Source organism: Oncorhynchus kisutch, linkage group LG21 (genome assembly GCF_002021735.2).
Source record: "Oncorhynchus kisutch isolate 150728-3 linkage group LG21, Okis_V2, whole genome shotgun sequence".
Classification (NCBI taxonomy): Eukaryota; Metazoa; Chordata; class Actinopteri; order Salmoniformes; family Salmonidae; genus Oncorhynchus; species Oncorhynchus kisutch.
The window spans coordinates 19,878,413-19,903,832 of NC_034194.2; the positions used below are offsets into that span (position 1 = coordinate 19,878,413).

At 43.2% G+C, this 25,420-nt stretch overlaps 1 protein-coding gene across 2 annotated transcripts in view; it reads left to right on the forward strand.

Annotated features, from left to right (window-relative positions):
- Window positions 1-22,762, forward strand: part of LOC109866464 (EH domain-containing protein 3) — a 37,571-nt gene extending 14,809 nt beyond the window's left edge. For both annotated transcript variants that reach the window (XM_020455150.2, XM_020455149.2), the window contains 3 exons: window positions 7,377-7,789; window positions 13,288-13,452; window positions 18,941-22,762. In XM_020455150.2, coding sequence (XP_020310739.1) covers window positions 7,377-7,789; window positions 13,288-13,452; window positions 18,941-19,471 — 1,109 coding nt within the window. In that variant the 3' untranslated portion in view covers window positions 19,472-22,762. The remainder of the gene's footprint in view (window positions 1-7,376; window positions 7,790-13,287; window positions 13,453-18,940) is intronic.
- The last annotated feature ends 2,658 nt before the right edge of the window (window positions 22,763-25,420 follow it).

Sequence of the window (25,420 nt, forward strand, 5' to 3'; positions counted from 1 at the left end):
GGTTTGATGAGTCCAAACTTTAGATTTTTGGTTCCAACCACGTGTCTTTGTGAGACGCAGAGTAGGTGAACGGTGACCCAACACACACCTCCAGGCTGTGTAAGGGCTATTTGACAAAAAAAGGAGAGTGATTGAGTGCTGCATCAGATGACCTGGCCCCCACAATCACCCAACCTCAACCCAATTGAGATGGGTTGGGATAAGTTGGACCGCATAGTGAAGGAAGAGCTGCCAGCAAGTGCTCAGCATATGTGGGAACTCCTTCATTGGAAAGCAATGAATGAAGCTGGTTGAGAGAATGCCAAGAGTGTGCAAAGTTGTCAAGGCCAAGGGTCGCTTACTTTGAAGAATCTCAAATATAAAATATATTTTAATTTGACACTTTTTTTGGTTACTACATGATTCCATATGTGTTCTTTCATAGTTGTGATGTCTTCACTATTATTCTACAATGTAGAAAATAGTTTAAAAAAATAAACACCCTTGAATGAATAGGCCTAATGTGTTTTTAATGTGGTTTGGAGAAAGGTTGTAGTCACGTGTTGACAAGATGCTTAACAAGCGTTCTAATCCTTTTAGAGAAGACAGGTTTGTGTGTTTTCATGCATATGTGTCTGCATGTATTTGCTACTGTTTTGTTCCCTCCCACTGTGCTGCGTGTTGGCCTGAGCGTGTCTGTGGGATTAAAGTGCTGAGTCCGCGTAGTGCAGGTTTGGCAGATGCAGGTTTGTTTCTGTTTCAATAAAGTAGCACAGCTTAGGATCCTACGTACACCACTGCAGTGGACTGGCCTGAGGATACTTTTCACAGCCTGTTAATTAGGATTCCATAATAAGTGGACACATTTCCATAACATCACTCATGAACATGTTTGTTACAAATCACCAATTTAATAAGATGGCTTGTGTCGAGCATTTAGGGAAGAGTGAAATGAGTTTGAAACAGGTTCAAGTTGAGGGCCAAGTACTGCTTGATACTGTCAAGTCCCTCACAGAAAGTAGAACTCTTTAGTACCACTCGTAGCTAAGTAGTAAACAGGCCATATCTTTAGAAACTACTAAGAATGCCAGAGGCCTGGCAACAGTTGGCTAGGGACAGGGCCACGAGTATGGGGACAGGGGAGGGTTGCCACAGGAAGCCTTTTTATCACCCCAAACAAGTATATTCCACACCTTCCCCCGTCATAGCACAGTAGCACATCAGTACAAGGTGGGTGACCCATCTGTGTATGCTTAGAACTGAGCCGAGAGAGAATCAGACTTCTTAAAAACACAGACTTACCTGGCAGATGGGAAGGATAATGACCTCAGTAAGGATGCCCAGAAGGGACAATAATAGAGACGTCTCTAAGCCCACAAACAAATGGAGAGAGAGAGTACTGGTTAGTTTATGGACAGCTTTCGCTACAGTAGGATACCCTGATAAAGGCTGCTGTTTTTAACCTTTAGGGAAAAACATTTAACCCCAGTATAATAAAGGCTTTATAAGAGTAATTCAGCAAATGATTTGGAGCTTTTTAACCACATACAGTGCCTTGCGAAAGTATTCGGCCCCCTTGAACTTTGCGACCTTTTGCCACATTTCAGGCTTCAAACATAAAGATATAAAAGTGTATTTTTTTTGAAGAATCAACAACAAGTGGGACACAATCATGAAGTGGAACGACATTTATTGGATATTTCAAACTTTTTTAACAAATCAAAAACGGAAAAATTGGGCGTGCAAAATTATTCAGCCCCCTTAAGTTAATACTTTGTAGCGCCACCTTTTGCTGCGATTACAGCTGTAAGTCGCTTGGGGTATGTCTCTATCAGTTTTGCACATCGAGAGACTGAAATTTTTTCCCATTCCTCCTTGCAAAACAGCTCGAGCTCAGTGAGGTTGGATGGAGAGCATTTGTGAACAGCAGTTTTCAGTTCTTTCCACAGATTCTCGATTGGATTCAGGTCTGGACTTTGACTTGGCCATTCTAACACCTTCCATTGTAGATTTTGCTTTATGTTTTGGATCATTGTCTTGTTGGAAGACAAATCTCCGTCCCAGTCTCAGGTCTTTTGCAGACTCCATCAGGTTTTCTTCCAGAATGGTCCTGTATTTGGCTCCATCCATCTTCCCTGTCCCTGCTGAAGAAAAGCAGGCCCAAACCATGATGCTGCCACCACCATGTTTGACAGTGGGGATGGTGTGTTCAGGGTGATGAGCTGTGTTGCTTTTACGCCAAACATAACGTTTTGCATTGTTGCCAAAAAGTTCAATTTTGGTTTAATCTGACCAGAGCACCTTCTTCCACATGTTTGGTGTGTCTCCCAGGTGGCTTGTGGCAAACTTTAAATGACACTTTTTATGGATATCTTTAAGAAATGGCTTTCTTCTTGCCACTCTTCCATAAAGGCCAGATTTGTGCAATATACGACTGATTGTTGTCCTATGGACAGAGTCTCCCACCTCAGCTGTAGATCTCTGCAGTTCATCCAGAGTGATCATGGGCCTCTTGGCTGCATCTCTGATCAGTCTTCTCCTTGTATGAGCTGAAAGTTTAGAGGGACGGCCAGGTCTTGGTAGATTTGCAGTGGTCTGATACTCCTTCCATTTCAATATTATCGCTTGCACAGTGCTCCTTGGGATGTTTAAAGCTTGGGAAATCTTTTTGTATCCAAATCCGGCTTTAAACTTCTTCACAACAGTATCTCGGACCTGCCTGGTGTGTTCCTTGTTCTTCATGATGCTCTCTGCGCTTTTAACGGACCTCTGAGACTATCACAGTGCAGGTGCATTTATACGGAGACTTGATTACACACAGGTGGATTGTATTTATCATCATTAGTCATTTAGGTCAACATTGGATCATTCAGAGATCCTCACTGAACTTCTGGAGAGAGTTTGCTGCACTGAAAGTAAAGGGGCTGAATAATTTTGCACGCCCAATTTTTCAGTTTTTGATTTGTTAAAAAAGTTTGAAATATCCAATAAATGTCGTTCCACTTCATGATTGTGTCCCACTTGTTGTTGATTCTTCACAAAAAAATACAGTTTTATATCTTTATGTTTGAAGCCTGAAATGTGGCAAAAGGTTGCAAAGTTCAAGGGGGCCGAATACTTTCGCAAGGCACTGTATCTCCAGTGTATCTGTGTTCTATCTGCTATACTGCTGTTCTATCCTGTAGTTTCTGGGCTGTATTAGAGGCCTGGCCTGGCAGAAGGGCTGCTGTTAGTTTTAGCAGCTGGGAGCTTTCACTGATACTCAGCCAACACCTCTCTCCCCAGTGAAGCCTCTCTTTCTGCTGGGCCAGGCCGCACAGACCTCCACTACACCAGGCCAGGACTCCTACACCATGCTCATATCCTGAGGAAAATACTAATACCGGCCCAGGTCTATTATAGCAATAATGATGTTATATTCTGTGCCTCGCATATTCCATCATTCTGGATGGCTTGCACCTGTTGTCCCAATGTAATGAAGTGGTACAGTGAGGTACAGGTCTGGCTAGATAAAGTTTGAGGACATTTGTTTAGGCATACATGACAAAAATCTGTCCCAATCACTGAAAGGTCCACTGAGTGTATCAATTCTTTCAAATCTATAAAGCATTTGATCATAACTTTTCAGCTTACTTAATTTGAATCTAACAAAGAGATGCACAGTCTTTTTTAAATTTATTTTTTATTTACTGAGTGGTTTTCCACCCTTTCAGGCAACACAATAGTCATCTTCAGCAGGACGCATACCTGCCCTAAGTGAATAAGTATCTGATTGCAGCGTATTTTCATAACCAAGGGCCAAGCCTGCGTTCCCAAGTCAACCAGTAACACAGTTAAACCTCTGAGGGGCCAGGAGTCAGAAGTACAGTGCTAGGAAAAGACTATCCCTTACTTGTGAACTGTCATTGAACTGTGGACAATGACGGATTCCTGGATCTGATATTCCAATCACTTTCTATGGCTTCTGAAGCCCAAGTGTAGGCAAAGTCACAGCGCTAGTTGACTAGCTGTTTGTGTGTTCAATTCGGTTGCAAGTCAATGACGTGAGGAAAGTTGGATTTTTTATGTGTCTTACACTTGTTACCTTTGGATAGACTTGGGAATGGACATTAGGACAGTGTCACTCTTTCCAACTAATTAGGTAGCAGAGCAGACAGACAGCAGATTGGTTCCAGGTTGGTGGACTATATGACTTTGTTAATTTCTTGCCTTGACATCGTGTTCTCTGTCGCAAGCCCACATTCACCATGCTTCCAATAACAATAGATTGCTCACTGTCTTCATTATGCATTTATAGTTAAACTGCTTGAGAAAAAAATAAACCCGCACACTGCTCTTGCTACTCTCACTGCTTTTTAAGCTTTACCTAAGGCTTAATAAAGAGCAGTGTGCAGGTTTCTTATTTTTTCTCATCTTATTCAACTGTTTTCATGCACCTGCAAAAAAGATTGCTCAGCTCAGATGTGCGAGTGCCTTTTGAATTATAGTTAAACTACTTGAAACATGGTAATTCTTTCAACTTTATTTAGCTATGGCTGTTCACCCACTTAACTTTGTTCTACACTTTGGTTTTATCTTACCTTATTTAAGTCAGCACAGCTGTGTTTATGCGTGTGTGTGTGTGCACGTCTGAGTCTTGGCGTGTTTAAGTGCGTGATGTGTAACTGTGTGTGGGGGGGGGGCTGTTCTTGAATCTCTCTGACGCCTGTCTCTCAGTGTGAATGTTACTGTTTCTCTTGTTGCTGTAGCAACCCCACAGGAAATGTGGTCGCAGTCTTCGTTGTTTGTGTGTCATCTTTAACTTGTTGAAATACAATGGGCTGGTAAATAGAAGTTATACCAGGAGCTGTCTACAAGCAGAATACAGAGTGCTCTTACCTGTAATTTATTTTAAACCTCTTTTCTTCAACATTTGGTTTTCTGTTCTGTCAGGACCCTGACTGTGTTTCAGTTCTGGAGAGGTTCATTACTAGACTGTATTATGATTATCACAATGTACAACATTCACCCACACATATCCATGTTGACTTGAAGCTCTGAACCCCCCCTTTTCATAAATTTCATTTTTCACCTCTGTTTGTGTCTCCTTTCTTCCTGTGTACAGCTGCGAATGAACATGGACCCGGCTATAGCGAGTATCATAAATGCCCATATGGAGGTATTGTAGTGAAAGTTCCGACTTTAAACAACCGCAGTGTTAACCAACGCAGCTTGCCTATACTACAGTAGACCCTATGGGATTTCTGCAGTGCTGCGTCAAGCCAGGCCTAAAATAACTAGGTCCCTTGACATTAACAGCTTACTGTGCCCCATCGTTATAAATCAGTGCCATAATGCCATGGTCCTCCAACCAGTTTCACTGCTCTTATTGCCCTGCCCATTATTCACGTATGGTCTTTGACTTACTGTACTGCTGCCTATATTTCGCTCCAGAGGCAAAGGAGCCGTGAGTGTTTATTTCTGTTTAAGCCCTGACGGTAATACCGGTAGTTGATCCATAGTCAATAGTATGTCTAGTCAATATACTTGAGAACTAGAGAAACACTAGCAAGGGTATGGAGTAGCAAGTAACCACTAATGATAAAATACCTCCTACGAAAAGGTGAGAAAGTTGTTCAGAAGGTAACAATAAAGGCCCATAGTGAAACTGCCAAATCATCAGGGATGAGGCCTCTGCGTTTCTATCCTGTATCGGCATGGAATAAAATCCTTCCCTGGAAACATGGCCCTGGCTGCCATATTCCATGCCTCTGATTTGAGCAACATTAACAGACTAATCCCAGCTTCTGGTACAGTACCTTCTCCAATTCTGTGGAAGTCTTCCCCTCAGCTGTAAGTGCACCAAGGTAAGGAGGAGCTCTGCCATGCACCCCTGGGGTTGGAGTAGGGAGAAGGGTGGTTAAGTATTCCATGAAACAGGTGTTTCACTTTATAGATGCTATGTGTCTTGATATTGAAATACATCTCAGCGCAAACAGCTTGAGGTTGTGGTTCCTGTGTCTATGATGTGCCTATGCACAAACAATAGACCTGAAATGGAAGTCCTGGGTTGTCTTCTATTCTTTTTGATTTCATAGATCACTCCATTGTCTCGTTTTGCATTCAACAACTTTTGCACGTGTGCTTTAAACAGATGCTTTGTTTTCTTCAAGGTGTACTCGTACAGTATGTTTCTTTATTCTCGTCATAATCCTATGTCACACATGTTGTGTGTAGTTCCCTGACCCATTGTTATATTACAGCACACATAGATTTTTCTGTAGCCAAGCTCTTTGAGCAGAACCTTTTTTATATTAGTAGTTTTTATTATGTGATTTTCCCCACTTGGGTCCCAGCCAGTTAGAGTTAGGAATGGAACGGAGAGAGAGAGAGTGCGGTGCCCAAGGTTAACTCTCTGACTTACTTGCTGACTGCGGGTCTGCTTCCAATTAACACAGTGAAATACTCTCCCCATCCAATGGAAACTCTTCTTTCAATGGCATTCAAATACGATAGCCATGTCTACCACTGATATCTTGTCAATGGGAGACTTAACTACTTTCACGACTAGGAATACATGCTTTGATAATGGACTCGTCCATTAGTACTCATCACCTGCTGCTATCTAGAGACGAGTACATTTTAATTTATCTGGAGCTGAAATCTGTTTTCCCCCGACAGCTCTCTTCGTCTCTGGGCTTCTCGGATCACTGGCTTCAGATTAGACAGCTAATTGCTCCATTAGATTAGCAGTTGTTTGGGGGAATTCTCCTTCTCGCCTGAAATGCCTGTCTTTCTCTCTCCCTCCCTATCTGCTGCTGGGAGATAGGTGCAGGAGGAGAATGAAGTGGGTCAGTTGCCCGCTTAGTGTAAAACCTGTTATCCAGCTAGCGAGGTTGAGGGTAGGAGAGGAGGAGGAGGTCATGAAGCCATATGCTGAGTCATTCAGCCCCTTCTTGTCCTTCCCTGCTCCTCAGACTGGGGTTAAAGAAAGCACCGTCATTCTCCTCAATCCACTGTATTAGCATGAAGTGATGACATAGTTAAGCAAGAAGTGAGGACAGGACAGATTAATATTGGCTTTAGAAATCCTGTTTTCACTGCATAACGGTAAGAAAAGGGAGAGGCACAAAATTATTGACCATTGGATCATGTTTTTCAGGCTTTCAGCCTCTATCTCAGATAGTGGTTTTAACTGTTGTCTTTAGGAATTGTCATACTGTTTGTCCTCTTGAGCAATAGCAGGCCTCCCAAGTTTACAACATTCTTCTGGTTACTTAGCTGGATGCCACTGGATCGCTCTGGCCCTCCAAGAGTCTGTACTGTTGATGTTCTGCTGGTTGTTGACCCTGCCGGTTGTTGACCCTGCCTATCTCTTTCCACTACCCTTCACCCCCCCCCCCCCCCCCCCTCTCCAGGCTATGACTTCGCAGCCGTTTTAGAGTGGTTCGCCGAACGCGTGGACCGCATCATCCTCCTGTTCGACGCCCACAAGCTAGACATCTCAGACGAGTTCTCGGAGGTCATCAAGGCCCTGAAGAACCACGAAGACAAGATCCGGGTGGTTCTAAACAAGGCTGACCAGATCGAGACGCAGCAGCTGATGAGGGTTTATGGCGCCCTCATGTGGTCGCTGGGGAAGATCGTCAACACGCCTGAGGTCATCCGTGTCTATATCGGGTCGTTCTGGTCACACCCATTGCTCATCCCTGACAACCGTAAACTGTTTGAGGCGGAGGAGCAGGACCTGTTCAAGGACATCCAGTCACTGCCCCGCAACGCTGCCCTCAGGAAGCTCAACGACCTCATCAAGAGGGCACGGCTCGCTAAGGTAAGCTCTGACTACATGCACACACACATTCTCTCAGAAAAGAGTGGAAAGTACTCCTAAGCACAATGTCATTTTGGTCTGACTAGAAAGTTCTCTTTTTATTAAGTATTAAGTCATTTTTCCAAAGAGAAGAATAGTATTTTTTTTAAATTGGTCTTTGAATGGAATAGAATCTCAAGAGACACCACACAGTTGCCCTGACTGACCAGGAACTATAATACAGTAGACTCACTATGCAAGAGTAATGAGTGCAATCACACCCACTTTGTTAGGATACGATAACCTTCCCCTACTAAGCGAGCTGCCAACCCTCTCCCCAGGGGAACATTATGTGACTGCGTGGTGAGATGAAGGCTGGTACAGTGGCTGCACCTGGGTACCTTCACAGCTGAGCTACACTCTAATAGAGTCATAAAGCATTGGTGGCACTGAGAACCCAAAGTCATACCACATCAACTATCAGTCATAGGTCACTACTGTTCACTTGACATAGAGACTTGATTGCAAGTGGGTTTGAGATGCAGTTGGTCATGGACAAACCTTAACTTCAACCCCACATGTAGCTTACATTTTTTGGGGGGCATGGTTTTCTCTCAGGACACAGGAATGTTTTGTTTTTTAAATTTTACAACTCACATCATGCAGTTTGGAAACAAATCCTATTTTTATTTGATTTTTTTACACGTCAACAAAAAACTGTTGGGCGATGGTGATAATTTTACAGCAAAATTAAATAATTCCACAAGGACTAGGTTTTATAAGTCATTATATTGATGAATCATTTTTTCCAAGCTGGATAGAAAAATAAATTGCAAGGTGAGTTGTTCTGTGGTCAAGGCCTACTGGCTGACTGATGGACGAGCATCCAGGGATCACAGCAGTGGTTAGGATAAAGACAGGTCATTTAGGCTCCGGGTGTGTCCAATACCATCAGATGATTAACATTCAGGCTCATGATGAATCTCACTCCCCATGGCTGAGTATATAACCCTCCCAGACAGCCATAAACCCCAACACCACCCTGCCTCTGTGGTGACCTAGCCGTAAGTTATTGTGGTGTCACTGGCAAACATGATTTGCAGTACAATATTATCGCCCTATAGCTAAACAAACAGAGGGGGTGTGTGTGATCACAAACAGTGGGGAGTGTTTAATTGATAATTATTATTATTATTTGACCATGCTGGTCATTTATGAACATTTGAACATATTGGCCATGTTCTGTTATTATCTCCACCCGGCACAGCCAGAGGAGGATTGGCCACCCCTCATAGCCTGGTTCCTCTTTAGATTTCTTCCTAGGTTTTGGCCTAGGGAGTTTTTCCTAGCCATCGTGCATCTACACCGGCATTGCTTGCTGTTTGGGGTTTTAGGCTGGGTTTCTGTACAGCACTTTGAGATATCAGCTAATTTAAGAAGGGCTATATAAATTTTTTGATTTGAATTGATGAGCTGATCATAATTTCTGGGATGTCCCTGACCTTACAGTAGGATTCAACTGGATCCAGATGTGTATAGGCATGATCTGTGGCTGGGGGAGGGATGGATAGAGTGAGTTGGATAGTAGAGCCAAGCAGGGAGGTGGGGGGCTATTGAATTATGTGCAGACAGACCTTGAGAGAGCATCAGAAGTGTTTGTTCTAATAACAACGAGACCAGGGGTGTATTCATTACGGAAACCTTTTACCGTTTAAGAAACAAACCAAAGCAAACCAAGAGTTTCTATTGGACAAATTCAGGTACTGTAGGGCCCTCCTTTACAGTACCCGGCTGTTCAACAGGATGTCCTGAAGGGTGTGTGTGTGCCTTTGCATGCGTGTTTTATCCACAGTCCATGGAATCGCACCCAGACAGGTGGCCACTTTGAGTGGAGATGGCAACCCACCCTCGACCTCCCCCTGTCCAGTGGAGGCTGCTGGGGGACCATTCCATTTACTCCATTCCGGTCATTATTATGAGCCGTCCTCCACTTAGCAGCCTCCACTGCCCCTGTCCCCCTATTCCCTGTCCCCTGGTTTCTGATTCCTGTCCTGTCTCCTGTCCTGACCAGAGAGGTAGTCTTCCTCTGCTATCAGCAGCAGTGTGCTCATCCATCCGCCAAAGTAGAAGTACTGTAACTTTCATGACATTTTACTCAAGTAGAAGTAAAACTACTAGTGTAAAAAAAAAAGAACTCAAGTAAAAGTAAAAAAGTAGCTCATTTAAATAGTACGCAGAGTGAAAGTAATGTAGTATACCTTTAAAATAAAAATGTCGACCTTATAGTTAAGGTTACCTGAATGTTGTTGCACATCATTTTTTCCTTGCAATAAATTGAAAAAAAGAAGAGAGGAAATTCATGTTCAGTATTAACAAAAGGCTAAGCTTGAGAGCCAATATATTTATTTCATTTCATTTGCGATTTTCATGAATAGTTAACGTTGTGTTATGGTAATGAGCTTGAGGCTATAATTACGATCCCGGATACGGGATTGCTCGTCGCAACAGGTTAACTAAGTTTGTTTATTTGAGTTGCAGCAAGGCACATCGAGTATATGAAAAAACAAAGGATTTATCAGTACGATTCATATTTAAAAATACATGAAACATTCAAAGCAATTCATGTATTGATGAATTATAAGCAATACAAAATCTAGTACATAAACAAATCACTTTCCCCACTCATTCCTTCCCTCTTTCCCTCACTCACAAACTCCCTCTTTCCCTCACTCACAAACTCCCTCATTCTTTTATTCTCTCAAGGCCAAATGAGGAGTGCAAGGGCACTGGACCTACCTAAAGGATTTGAAGGTCAAATTAGCCTTGGAGGCAACAACAGAACACCATGGAAATAAAGATTGAGCAAAGTCCACTGAAATAGAGGAGGGGATGTAGGGTCGGTTGCCCCTTTGCCTCCAGAAGAGCCTGAATTCTTCATGGCATTCTACAAGATGTGAGAATCGTTCCACAGGGAAGTTGGTGGATGCTGCACAGGGATGTTGCTTAGGTCACTCGTTTTTCCCATTCTAACGTTCAATCGAACAGCAACTCAGAATGCCTTGATGCCTGTCTGCCTGCTTTATATAGCAAGCCATGGCCACGTGACTCCGTCTGTAGGAGCGATACCTTTCCGTGAATGGAGTGGTGTACCTAATAAACTGGCCAGTTTGAGTGTATATAGGCTACATGTACATTAGGTTTTGTTGTGTTCCTTGAGCAAAGACAAAGAGGTTCTGTTCGAATGCCTTCACTTACCTCTGAACTTGGTGTTCAGTTTCCACAGGAGCTGATTTTCCAAGTGAATAGAATCTGTCCTGGCTCTCTTTGCAGTGAAGAGCAGTCCAACACAGGTAAAAAGATGCTCACAGGCGGCCGAGGAAGGCAGGCCTCTGTTCAGTTTGAGGGACACACATCTGAAAGCGGAGTTCAATTCCTTTCTGTCTGTATGGAAAGGAATGAAGCAAGTCCATCTTATCTGACACACATGAAAGGTACCCATCCAGCTGGTGACCTTTTGGGCATCAGTGATGCAGAAAAATCCTCTTAATCAGATGAATGCTGCCTCTGTTGCTCTGTCTCGCTCTCTGTGTCAAGATGATGCTTCAGGTAGACCAATCCTGTATAGTTACAAATACAAAACATCCACATATTTAATATTTCAGCAAATTCTGCTTTAGGTGGAAACTTCATATCACTGACATTACAATAGCCCAGACATTCCATACTTGTTATTCTCAGATACTGAGACTGAAGTGAGTTGGTCAGATGTTCTCAGACCTAAATGTTGTCTAATGTTGAGATGATTCCATGTCTAGCTGTACCTATTGTGTACACTAACAACGTTATATGCACAGCTAATTTAGCTGCAAGGATAGCTTGCTAACATTAGCATGCTAGACTAGGCTAACGCTAACATACGTAAGTTACACTATTAGATAGCTAGCTATACTAGCTGCTAAAGCCATCCATAACGACATTGTTGATCATTTATAGCTAGCTAGTTATCTCAAACTATACTAGCTAAGTTCTTTTTTACTTTTTGAAAATCTTTTGACCATCATCGTTCAATTTGTATGCACAGCTTGATTGGCCTGTATGGGTGCGACGATGCGTGACATTTTATTTAATTGGTCACTGACTAAACAACAATGAGCATTTTCTTTTCTGCCTTCAAGGGGCTCTCCAAATCTTTCCCTGCACTCATGATCTACTATTATGAATAGCCTACAAAATTGTACTCTTTAATAGATGTTTTTAAAAAGGTAGCGAAGTACAATACTACAAAACATTTTAAAGTAAAATGGCTTGCCTTTTGAAAAATACAAAAGAAAGTACAAGTTCTTGGAAAAGGTACTCAATTCCTGTAACGAGAGTATTTGTAATTCGTTATTTTCACCCCTACACCTACTATTGTTAAATTGCTTTTATTCCTCATTGAACACAGTCAATAATGTCTGGAGCAACTGTTAAATATCAACAAAAACATTGTGGCCTTGGATTTGAGTTGCTGTTGCCATTTCACTGCTTGAAACTTGTTTTCCACTTTTAGTATGCCTTATCTCAGCAATCAGGGGTCTTTTTATTTTGTAATCTGTACTTCTCATTTAAAATCCACATACCATATTCAGTATTCTATCACTCAATCAATAAAATCTATTTATAAAGCCCTTTTTACATCAGCTGATATCACAAAGTGCTATACAGAAACCCAGTCTAAAACCCCAAACAGCAAGCAATGCAGATGTAGAAGCACGGTGGTTAGGAAGAACTCCCATAGAAAGGCAGGAACCTAGGAAGAAACCTAGAGAAGAACCAGGCTGTGAGGGGGGGCCAAGTCCTCTTCTGGCTGTGCCGGGTGGAGATTATAAGAGTACATGGCCATTTAAGGCCAGATTGTTCTTCAAGATGGTCAAACATTCATAGATGACCAGCAGGGTCTAATAATAATCACAGTGGTTGTAGAGGGTGCAACAGGTCAGTGCCTCAGGAGTAAATGTCAGTTGGCTTTTCATAGCTGAGCGGTCTAGAGGTTCGAGACAGCAGGTGCGGTAGAGAGCGAGAGAGTATTGCATTCAGATATAGCATACATAACATGTGAAGTTCTTCTTTCATGGTAAATTGTCTCTCAGAAATCTCCAGGAGAGCCAGTTGTGTGATGCGTTTTTTTTCGCCTTCCCCTCTCAGTTTTAGGAAACCCTAAGGAAGGGAACCTCTTGAGTAGCCGGATGTGGTACCTGCTACATGCACCCTCATAAAACTGCTTTAAGTGCTTCCTTCCTGTTTGAATGTTTAAAATATCAGACATTTCTTTTCAATGACTTTGTGAGATTAAGGGAAACATTAAAGAGCCCTTTGTGGCACAACAGACACATAAACAAAATTATGACCCAAGAGGAGCTGGCAGCAACCCCTGTATGGAGTCCCGTACCATCATTTGGGAAACACTGCATTACTTGCGTGATGTCTCTCTGCCCCACTTGTTATTACCAGTCCTGTTGTTTTCTGCTGTCTCGTTGTAGGTCCATGCCTACATCATCAGCTCTCTGAAGAAGGAGATGCCAAGTGTGTTTGGAAAGGAGGGCAAGAAGAAGGAGCTGATCAACAGCCTGGGAGAGATCTACAGCCGCATTGAGAGAGAACACCAGATCTCCCCTGGAGACTTCCCCAACCTCAAGAAGATGCAGGTGAGATAGACACACTCCTGTGTAAGGTATAAGAGGAGATGTACACTACCATTCAAATGTTTGGGGTCACTTAGAAATGTCCTTGTTTTTAAAAGAAAAGCACAAAAAAATTGTCCATTAGAATGACAACAAATTGATCATAAATACAGTGTAGACATGCTTAATACTGTAAATGACTATTGTAGCTAGAAATGGCAGATTTTTTAATGGAATATCTACATAGGCGTACAGAGGCCCATTATCAGCAACCATCACTCCTGTGTTCCAATGGCACGTTGTGTTAGCTAATCCAAGTTTATAATTTTAAAAGGCTAATTGATCATTAGAAAAACCCTTTTGCAATTGTTAGCACAGCTGAAAACTGTTGTTCTGATTTAAGAAGCACCAAAACATGCCTTCTTTAGACTAATTGAGTATCTGGAGCATCAGCGTTTGTGGGTTCGATTACAGGCTCAAAATGGCCAGAAACAAAGTACTTTCTTCTGAAACTCGTCAGTCTATTCTTGTTCTGAGAAATGAAGGCTATTCCATGCGAGAAATTGCCAAGAAACTGAAGTTCTTGTACAACGTTGTGTACTACTCCCTTTACAGAACAGCTCAAACTGGCTAAAACCAGAATAGAAAGAGGAGTGGGAGGCCCCAGTGCACAACTGAGCAAGAGGACACGTACATTAGAGTGTCTAGTTTGATAAACAGATGCCTCACAAGTCCTCGACAGGCAGCTTCATTAAATAGCACCCGCAAAACACCAGTCTCAACGTCAACAGTGAAGAGGCGACTCCAGAATGCTGGCCTTCTAGGCAGAGTTCCCCTGTCCAGTCTCAACGTCAACAGTGAAGAGGCGACTCCAGAATGCTGGCCTTCTAGGCAGAGTTCCCCTGTCCAGTCTCAACGTCAACAGTGAAGAGGCGACTCCGGGATGCTGGCCTTCTAGGCAGAGTTCCCCTGTCCAGTCTCAACGTCAACAGTGAAGAGGCGACTCCGGAATGCTGGCCTTCTAGGCAGAGTTCCCCTGTCCAGTCTCAACGTCAACAGTGAAGAGGCGACTCCAGAATGCTGGCCTTCTAGGCAGAGTTCCTCTGTCCAGTCTCAACGTCAACAGTGAAGAGGTGACTCCGGGATGCTGGCCTTCTAGGCAGAGTTCCTCTGTCCAGTCTCAACGTCAACAGTGAAGAGGTGACTCCGGGATGCTGGCCTTCTAGGCAGAGTTCCTCTGTCCAGTCTCAACGTCAACAGTGAAGAGGCGACTCCAGAATGCTGGCCTTCTAGGCAGAGTTCCTCTGTCCAGTCTCAACGTCAACAGTGAAGAGGTGACTCCGGGATGCTGGCCTTCTAGGCAGAGTTCCCCTGTCCAGTGTCTGTGTTCTTTTGCGCCCCTTAATATTTTATTTTTATTGGCCAGTCTGAAATATGGCTTTTTCTTTGCAACTCTGCCTAGAAGGCCAGCATCCCGGAGTTGCCTCTTCACTGTTGATGTTGAGACTGGTGTTTAAGATGGCGCCAAAGAACATGGCTGACGTTTTACATTCTCCCAACCAATTGTGCTTTTTTTTTTTTGCATTTTGTGTAACATATATTTTTTTAACTTATTGTGTACATAATGCTGCTGCTACAGTCTCTTATGGCCGAAAATAACTTCTGGACATGAGAACAGCGATTCATCACCGCTGACTGGAGGAAACTTTTTACTTTAACGAGTCCGACGAGAAGAATATCCTGCTTTCACTGGAACAGGCCCAGATTCGGGCAGCCTTCTGAGAAATCCGTAGGCGAGTGAGTAAACTCCCACTGCCATCCGTTCTTCTTGCTAACGTTCAATCATTGGAAAATAAAACTGATGACCTACAATTGAGATTATTTTACCAACGGGACATCAAAAACTGTAACATTTTATGTTTCACCGAGACGTGGCTGAACGACGATACGGACAATATAGAGCTAGCAGGATTTTCCATGCAGAGCAGAGACGCTACCTCTGGTAAGATGAGGGATGGGGGTGTGTGTATTTGTCAATAACAGCTGGTGCGTGATGTCTAATATCAAAGAAGTCTTGAGGTATTGCTCGCCTGAGGTGTAGAGTACCTTATGATTACTGTAGACCACACTATCTACCAAGAGAGCTACAGTGGTCTCCAAAATTAATGGCACCCCTGACTGGCAACGCACAAACAATGCTTAAACAAATATAAACCATATAATTATAGAGAGAAACTCAAAATACCAACATGTGAGAAATACTGTACTTTACTAATGTTTCAATGGAACCAACCAAAATAATGTATTGATTTAATTAAAAATCAATGTCCTCCAAATCAAGGTTTCACAATTAATGGCACCCTTAAAGATTATTGTAAATAACATCTACAAAAATTAAACCACAAATTAAATTCCACTTATTTAAGTTATCTAAGTCTTAAGGAACTATATTGAGCCATTACATCACTTTCATTAGGGTATACAAATGAAGTAACTCACGTGCAATATCCCGCTGTCATTCCAACACCATGAATAAAACAAAAGAAGCAATTCAAAAGAGACAGAGGGTCATAAATCTGGTAATTGCTACAAGAAGATCCACAGACAATTGAATATACCACTGAGTCCTGTCAGGGCAATTATTAAAACATGCAAAAGATATAGAACAGTTGAAAACCTCACGGGTAGAGGACGCAAATGCATTTTCCCCCCCAGGATAGGGAGGGGGATCGTGAGAGAAGCAACAAAACCCCCAAGAATCACTGAAACAATTGCAGGCCTTGGTGCCGTCTTAGGGTCACCAGGTTTCAAAAAGCTCCATCAGACGCCACCTCCACATCCACAGGCTCTTTGGAAGGGTTGCCAGAAGAAAGCCTTATCTGACCCCAAGACACAGATGCAAGCGCTTGGAGTTTGCCAAACGTAATTTAAATTAAGACTGGAAGAAGGTGCTCTGTTCAGATGAGACCATAATTGAACATTTTGGTCAGATACAGCATCGGCATGTTTGGTGTCGAAACAGAGATGCATACAAGGAGAGGCACCTCATATCCACGGTGAAGTATGGAGGAGGGTCAGTGATGTTTTGGGGCTGTTTTAAATCCAGAGGTCCAGGGGCACTGGTTAAGATTGATGGCATAATGAATTCTACCAAGTATCAGGCAATTCTGGCTGACAATCTGGTTGCCTCTGCCAGAAGGCTGGGACTTTCCAACAAGACAATGACCTGAAACATACCTCAAGATCCACACAGAAATGGTTCTGTGACAACAAAATCAATGTTCTGCCATGGCCATCTCAGTCGACAGACCTCAATCCAATCGAAAACCTGTGGGCTGAGTGGAAGATGGCAGTTGGTAAGTGCAAACCCAAGAATGTGATTGATCTTGAAAGGATCTGCATAGAGAAATGGTCCAAAATCCCTTCCTTAACCTTGTCAATTATTACAGGAAAAGACTCCATGCTGTTATCCTTGCCAGAGGTGGTTGCACTAAGTACTAAATGAGGAGTGCCAATAATTATGAAACCTTGAATTTGGTTACATTTATTTTGTATTAAATAATTGTATGATTTTGGTTGGTTCCATTTGAAACATTAATAAAGTACAGTATTTCTCACATGTTGGTATTTTGAGTTTCTCTATAATTATATTGTTGATATTTTTTTAAGTATTGTTTGTACATTGCCAGTCAGGGGTGCCAGTAATTTTGGAGCCTACTGTATATTATTAGTAGCCGTCTATTTACCACCACAGAACGAAGCTGGCACTAAGACCGCTCTCAACCAACTCCATAAGGCCATAAGCAAAGGAGAAAATGCTCACCCAGAAGCGGCGCTCCTATTGGCCGGGGACTTTAATGCAGGCAAATTTAAATCAGTTTTACTACATTTTTACCAGCATGTCACATGTGCAACCAGAGAAAAAAAATCCTAGACCACCTTTACTCCACACACACAGATGCATACAAAGCTCTCCCCACCCTCCATTTGGCAAATCTGACTATAATTATATCCTCCTGATTCCTGCTTACAAGCAAAAACTAAAGTAGGAAGCACCAGTGACTATCTCAACACGGAAGTGGTCAGATGACGCAGATGCTACACTACAGGACAGTTTTGCTAGCAGAGACTGGAATATGTTCCGGGATTCCTCCAATGGCATGGAGGAGTACACAACCTCAGTCATCGGCTTCATCAATAAGTGAATCGATTACGTCGTCCCCACAGTGACTGTACGTACATATCCCAACTAGAAGCCATGGATTACAGGCAACATCCGCATCGAGCTAAAGGCTAGAGCTGCCGCTTTCAAGGAGTGGGAGACTAATCTGGACGCTTATAAGAAGTCCTGCTATGCCCTCAGACGAACCATCAAACAAGCAAAGCGTCAATACAGGATTAAGATTGAATCCTACTACACCGGCTCTGAAGCTCGTCAGATGTGGCAGGGCTTGAAAACTATTACGGGTTACAAAGGGAAACCCAGATGCGAGCTGCCCAATGACGTGAGCCTACCAGACGAGCTAAATGCCATTTATGCTCGCTTTGAGGCAAGCAACACTGAAGCATGCACGAGAGCACCAGCTTCTCTGGATGACTGTGTGATAACGCTCTCGGTAGCCGAACAAAACCTTTAAACAAGTCAACATTCACGAAAGTTTCAAGTTCCTTGGTGTCCACATCACCAACGAACTATCATGGTCCAAACATGCCAAGACAGTCGTGAAGAGGGCATTACAAAACCTTTTCCCCCTAAAGACACTGAAAAGATTTGGCATGGGTCCCCAGGTCCTTAAAAGGTAATACAGCTGCACCATCGAGAGCATCCTGACCAGTTGCATCCCTGCATGGTATGGCAACTTCTCGGCATCTGATAAATTTTATTTTATTTTAATGGACAAAAAATATGATTTTCTTTTAAAAACAAGGACATTTCTAAGTAACCCCAAACTTTTGAACAGTAGTGTATAATGCAGCATATGGGCTGGACAGACAACATCATAGCATGTATACATAAGAGCCAAAAAGTATGACTACAAACATGACTCACGTTGTCATGTTTACCTAGAGAACCTGATTTGCTTTGGATAAAGCCCACAATCTGTGCTATTTTCAAGCAAACACAAATCCTCTGAGCTAACACACCAATGTGTCTGCCCTACTGGGACAAACTGGTTTGAGCCATGGTGGCCAAACAGCCCCTTTCTGATTGGCTGTGGTCAGCCATTACATCTGAACCACCCCCTTCCATCTGGGCCTGATGAGCACTTTGTTTTCCTCACTGAGAGAAACACCATTATGACTTGGCTCAGAGTAGAGAATAAACAGCAGTCATGTTGATCCTTTCTGTCATAAATGTATCTCTGATGCATAGACCAGGACAGTCATGTACCTTGTTCCAACCAACCTCACACGCATTAGAGACTGTAAAAATGTATCAACGAAGATCAGCTTGACTCTGAAAACACAGCTCTTTTTAACTCTAACCTCTGCCCTCTCTTCCCTCTTATAGGAGCAACTGAACGCCCATGACCTGAACAAGTTCCAGCCCCTGAAGATGAAACTGCTGGACACAGTGGATGACATGCTGGCCCACGACATCGCCAGCCTCATGGTGCTGGTCAGGCAGGAGGAGACCAACCGACCCCAGCAGGTGGTGAAGGGAGGGGCCTTTGACGGTACCCTCAACGGGCCCTTTGGCCATGGCTACGGCGAGGGTGCTGGAGAGGGCATCGATGAGGCAGAGTGGGTGGTGGCCCGCGACAAGCCAATGTACGACGAGATCTTCTACACGCTGTCGCCGGTCAATGGGAAAGTGACGGGTGCCAACGCCAAGAAGGAGATGGTGAAGTCCAAGCTGCCCAACACTGTGCTAGGGAAGATTTGGAAGCTGGCTGACATCGATAAGGATGGGATGCTGGATGATGAGGAGTTTGCCCTGGCCAATCACCTGATTAAAGTCAAACTGGAGGGGCACGAATTGCCCGCCGACCTCCCCGGTCACCTCATCCCCCCCTCCAAGAGGAAAATCCCTGCTGAGTAGACCCACCCCTTGCATCCTCACTTCCACAGGGCACTGAAGAAGAAAGGGAGTTGGTAGGAGGAAGGGCAGGGAATGATCTTTGGGGGGTGCAGGGGTAAATTCATCAAGGTTGGACAACCACGCTTCAACATGAAACAAAAAAAAGTTTCAACTTTGTGGTCATGCTTAGAGAGAGCAAAAAGATTGAAATTGTTGGCTTGCTCTTCTGACCTATGTATGTTTTTTTTCTTCTTTTTTTAAATTAAACTGGGTTGAAGGGGGTAAAGGTCATGGTTCAGAGTTGGGGGAACTGATATTGGACTCTTACTGACTGCACCACCAGCATGCCATATTATTAAACACCCCCACTTAGAGTGTGCTATCTGTGACAATAACCTGCATTATCATTGGATACATGAACCCTGTCTGTTTCTCAAGCATAAACGATTTTGTATTTTATTTGAGCCAGAATTTGAACCTACGTCATATTTCCCTTGGCATAAAATAGGCATGTTTCAAAAAGGATCAACTTAATCTTAATCCTCTTTATTACTTATCATCTTTAAAATACAATAACGGCTAAAATGCAGTGATATGAACCCTTTAAAAAAAAATTTTGGGACATATTCTATTTTCTTCTTGTGAACAGGCGGCATCCTAAACATGCAGGCCCTTTGTAGCCTGACCAAGAGACTGTTACAACTGTATGGCTGTCATGTCGGAAATCTGAGAGTTGGTAGACCTTTAAATGTATAATGTTTTGAAAGTGCTTTCTAGTAACTTGTATCCCTGTCCAACGTTTGTATGTTTATACCTACGTATTTCACCTATTATTTAGAATACTTCACTGTTGAGGGAAAGAGACTTCAATCGTTCCATAGACAAGGAGGGGAACTGACAATGGAAACGGACAATTTCCTTAGGTAAACAGTGCTCACTGAATGCATAACTAATTAGAAAAGAAAGGGTTTTAAATCAAGCACTTTCATTCAATTATTGTACTCAGATCGCTTCCCTCAATACTGTAGATGGCACAAAAAATAGTTACATTCTCCCTATACTGTGACTTTCAATGTTCATCATAGAGTGTATGTCTACCATAGAGACTAGGTTCTATATTTTATGATATCCACTAGTGTTGTAGTTGAGACCACTTCTGGATATTATCCACCATAAAGAATACATCATAATCAAAATACCCCGTGTTTGTGTACCTGATTGATCAGAAACAGAAATTGAATAGGTCAAATATATATGGGTATTGTATATAGAAAAGGCCCCCTAATTGCGTGTTCAGGGCAAGTTTAATTTCGTAGCTACAGTAATACTGGGACCATGTTGGGGGAACACTGGTCTGAAAGGACTTCTTAGGGGAACTGATATGTTGAGAGAATATACAGCACACAGTATGAAAGGGCTCTATTCAATCCGTAGCACTGAAGATCCGCTTTATAGAGCGATTGACAATTAAAGACAATGTTCCCGTGGTCGCGGAGACTGCATTCACGGTAAACGCTGCGTATGTCGACTCAATCAGAATGAGAGTTTCTCCCACTCTGTACACAAGGGGTAAGTTTCTTTCCCTGGCTGATATGACTGATACTATTTTCTCCTGCTGTCAGTCTGTTGCTGCTGACAGGACGCTAGGTATCCTGTTGTCATCAATCTGTTGCTGCTGACAGGACGCTAGGTATCCTGTTGTCATCAATCTGTTGCTGCTGACAGTACGCTAGGTATCCTGTTGTCATCAATCTGTTGCTGCTGACAGTACGCTAGGTATCCTGTTGTCATCAATCTGTTGCTGCTGACAGTACGCTAGGTATCCTGTTGTCATCAATCTGTTGCTGCTGACAGTACGCTAGGTATCCTGTTGTCATCAATCTGTTGCTGCTGACAGTACGCTAGGTATCCTGTTGTCATCAATCTGTTGCTGCTGACAGTACGCTAGGTATCCTGTTGTCATCAATCTGTTGCTGCTGACAGTACGCTAGGTATCCTGTTGTCATCAATCTGTTGCTGCTGACAGTACGCTAGGTATCCTGTTGTCATCAATCTGTTGCTGCTGACAGTACGCTAGGTATCCTGTTGTCATCAATCTGTTGCTGCTGACAGTACGCTAGGTATCCTGTTGTCATCAATCTGTTGCTGCTGACAGTACGCTAGGTATCCTGTTGTCATCAATCTGTTGCTGCTGACAGTACGCTAGGTATCCTGTTGTCATCAATCTGTTGCTGCTGACAGTACGCTAGGTATCCTGTTGTCATCAATCTGTTGCTGCTGACAGTACGCTAGGTATCCTGTTGTCATCAATCTGTTGCTGCTGACAGTACGCTAGGTATCCTGTTGTCATCAATCTGTTGCTGCTGACAGTACGCTAGGTATCCCGTTGTCATCAATCTGTTGCTGCTGACAGTACGCTAGGTATCCTGTTGTCATCAATATGTTGCTGCTGACAGTACGCTAGGTATCCTGTTGTCATCAATCTGTTGCTGCTGACCGTAAGCTCGGTATCCTGTTGTCGGCAATTTGAGTAGACGTTGCAAATGATACGGTAGCCAATAAAGGCGACCGAGCCAAGCATTTCTCATTCTGCTTCCTGTTTTTGTTTTGATTAACTTCAGTAAGACTATTTGATCTCCTGAGACAGTCCCTTTCCAGATGTCAGGGAGCTATGAATCTACATGGACACAAATCAGATGACTGTTTTCATGCACGCCAATTAAAGGGATGTATTTTGAGTCCGATTGCAGCTTCTGATTGTATCGCACCTCACATGTGCTCAACAGTTATGCTTCACATGTACACAACCCATTCAATGATAACTACATACACTGGATGCCTGCTCTGTGTTCATCACAACGACTGTAAATCCATTGTACAGCCCCTTGTAAATGAGAACACACAGTCTTCCCTGTCTAGCTGGTGGAGAATACTCAGACAGCTGCTGGGGTGGCACTCGCTGATCTATAGGCTAATGTGGTGTATCACAAGTGGAGCTGTCGGTGATGTTTGTGCAGTCACCTCTCTGAGCCATGAATATAGAGAGTTAGAAGGGGTGTCCTGGGATATGGATCTTTTCATTCAGTTGTATTAACAATGAGCGGTCTACTTGGTAAACCACAGTACCCTGCGTGTGTCTGTCTGTACCATATGTGCGCGTGTGAATAACAGACTTGCAGAAAACCAGTAGCCATGTTCATGTGTATGTTGTTCTATGTAACTGTTCTCCAGTTGGTGGGAAGTTGGATGGTGAAACATTCCGCATATTATGTTCTGCTTTGAAAACAAAATAAAGCTCATTCATTTATTACAGCGTTTATTGTGCTGTTTTCATGTGTCCCCACATGGGAGTAGACCACACTGCCTTCTGTATAAACTCTCTCATCTCTGACAGCACTTCTGACATCGATCATACATTGGTCACACCCCCTCTCTGCAGAATACATCCTCTGCATCACCAACTCTATGATTGATGTTTTCCTGTTTGTTGCATCACACTCCTCATTCCTATACATTCACATGGCTGATACGTTGGACACCAGGATCGAGCCATCTAGAACGTGATGTTTGTGTGTAATGGGAGGGCAGAGAGTGGCTCCATCATCCTGGACCAAAGCAGGGAGACGGGAGATTGTTGTCTGCAGGGATCCAGTGTGTTTCCCTCTTTCCTGGCCCTGCCCTGTGTCTCATGGACATGGGGAGGTGAGTCACCTCAGATACTGCCTCTGGTCTGCACAGCATCCCAGCTGCACGCACACAAAACAGTCTTGGTCATGAGAAGCTATGTGACGCCATGTGTCCCCTTGATGAGAACCCACCCAAATGACACATAGACTCTGTTGTACAGTTGATCCCATGATGACAATAACACCTCCACAATGGTGACAATGATGTTCAGCAGCATCCCATCCTGCATCCCACTGCTAGCATTACCTCTGAAGCTAAGCAGGCTTTGGACCTGGTCAGTCCCTGGATGAGAGACCAGATGCTGCTGGAAGTGGTGTTGAAGGGCCAGTTGGAGGCACTCTTTCCTCTGGTCTTAAACAATGTCCCAATGCCCCAAGGCAGTGATTGGGGACATTGCCCTGTGTATATGGTGCTGTCTTTCAGATGGGACGTTAAATGGGTTTTCCTGAATCTCAGTGGTCACTAAAGATCCCATGGCATTTATTGTAAGAGTAGGGGTGTTAACCCTGGTGTCCTGGCTAAATTCCCAATCATGGCCACCAAATCATCCCCAGCTTCTAATTTGCTCATTCATCCCCCACCTCTCCCCTGTAACTATTCCCCAGGTCGTGACTGTAACTGAGAATGTGTACTCAGTCAATTACCTGGTAAAAAAATTCATTCACAAATTCTGCACAAATTCATAAATATGAGAAGAATAATGTAATGATCTGACTTTTCCACTTTCACTGTGTAGACTAAGTATCAGCATGGCTCCTTAGGCTGTCAAAACATTGAGAAAAAGGCCAAGCTGAATATTGCCTGTTGTCACGGTAGACCCTGTAAGTGTGCGTGGGAGAGATGGGGGAAAGGGGGGGAAATTTGAGGGAAAGGGGAGGCCCAGCCCTGGAGTCAGGGCTGGCCAAGAGCAGGCCACTGGCCTTGACATCCACACATGTTTGTTTGACTATCCTTGTGGGGACTAAACAATTGATTACCATTCAAAATCATATTTCCCTTAACCTAACCCTAACCTTAAGCCCTAACTCCTAAACCTAACCCTAATTCTATCCCTAACTGTAAACCTGACCCCTAAACCTAAAATAGCCTTTTTCGTTGTGAGGACCGGCGAAATGTCCCCACTTGTCAGAAATGTCCTTGTTTTACTATCCTTGTGAGGACTTCTGGTCCCCACAAGGATAGTAAAACCAAACACACACACACACACACACACACACACACAGACTTGTGGAGGAAGCTGAGAAGTACACCATAGATCGCAAACATCCGACACTTTCTCCACTTCCTACAGGAAATGCTGCCCCGTTGCAGCTGTAATCTCTGTCTGTGCTCCTTGCTCACCCCTATACCCTGACTGACAATACAGCCAACCACTCCATTTATTTTTTCATGTTTTGGACATAAAAGACTAAAAACACCAGGAAATCAGCTCAAAGTTATTTTAATAAAAATAAAAAAATCCCAAGTATTCCCAATGTGTTGTAGAGAGACACGTGATCGTATACAAATGTAAGCAACATTTGAAATGATTATGTTTGACTAAAATGATTATGTTTTAGTCAAACATATCTGTTTGGGCTTCTTGTAGCATACAAATTATTTGCGATTATGTTTCGCCCCGACCATCTGCTCAACAAAATAAATGAGCCCCGGGCTAAATCTAGTTGATTTATCGTTGCCCTATAGCGGCAGGGTAGCCTAGTGGTTAGAGCGTTGGACTAGTAACCGGAAGGTTGTGAGTTCAAACCCCCGAGCTGACAACATAGTTAACCCACTGTTCCTAGGGCGTCATTGAAAATAAGAATTTGTTCTTAACTGACTTGCCTGGTAACATAAAAATTAAATCCACTCTATCTATGGCTTGTATTTTCACTCAGTACCAAATCCATAACTATGTGCATAATAATTCTGAAAGAGTAACAGTTTATTTTTATGTACAGATATACTATGTCTCCTGAGCGGAAGATCATGAGCTCAAATGAGAGATATGCTCTTGGACTGTTCATGTTATTTGTGATGTGCTAGCAGTAACCATGACGTTAGTATGAGTCTTATCTCACCCGAGGCTTTGAACGATGTCTTTTCGTTGATCAATTTGATTCAGAGCAAACTGTTTGCGTTTAATTTTAGAAACCAGGGTTTTAACAGCTCCCGAGGGGATGGGAGGAAGAGGTGGACTTCCAGAAACTCCACAGACAAGGAGACACAATGTACAATATTTTAAAACTACTATGTTTCCTGGAAGCTGTTCAGCAGGAGACACATAGTTCAAAAACAGGAATC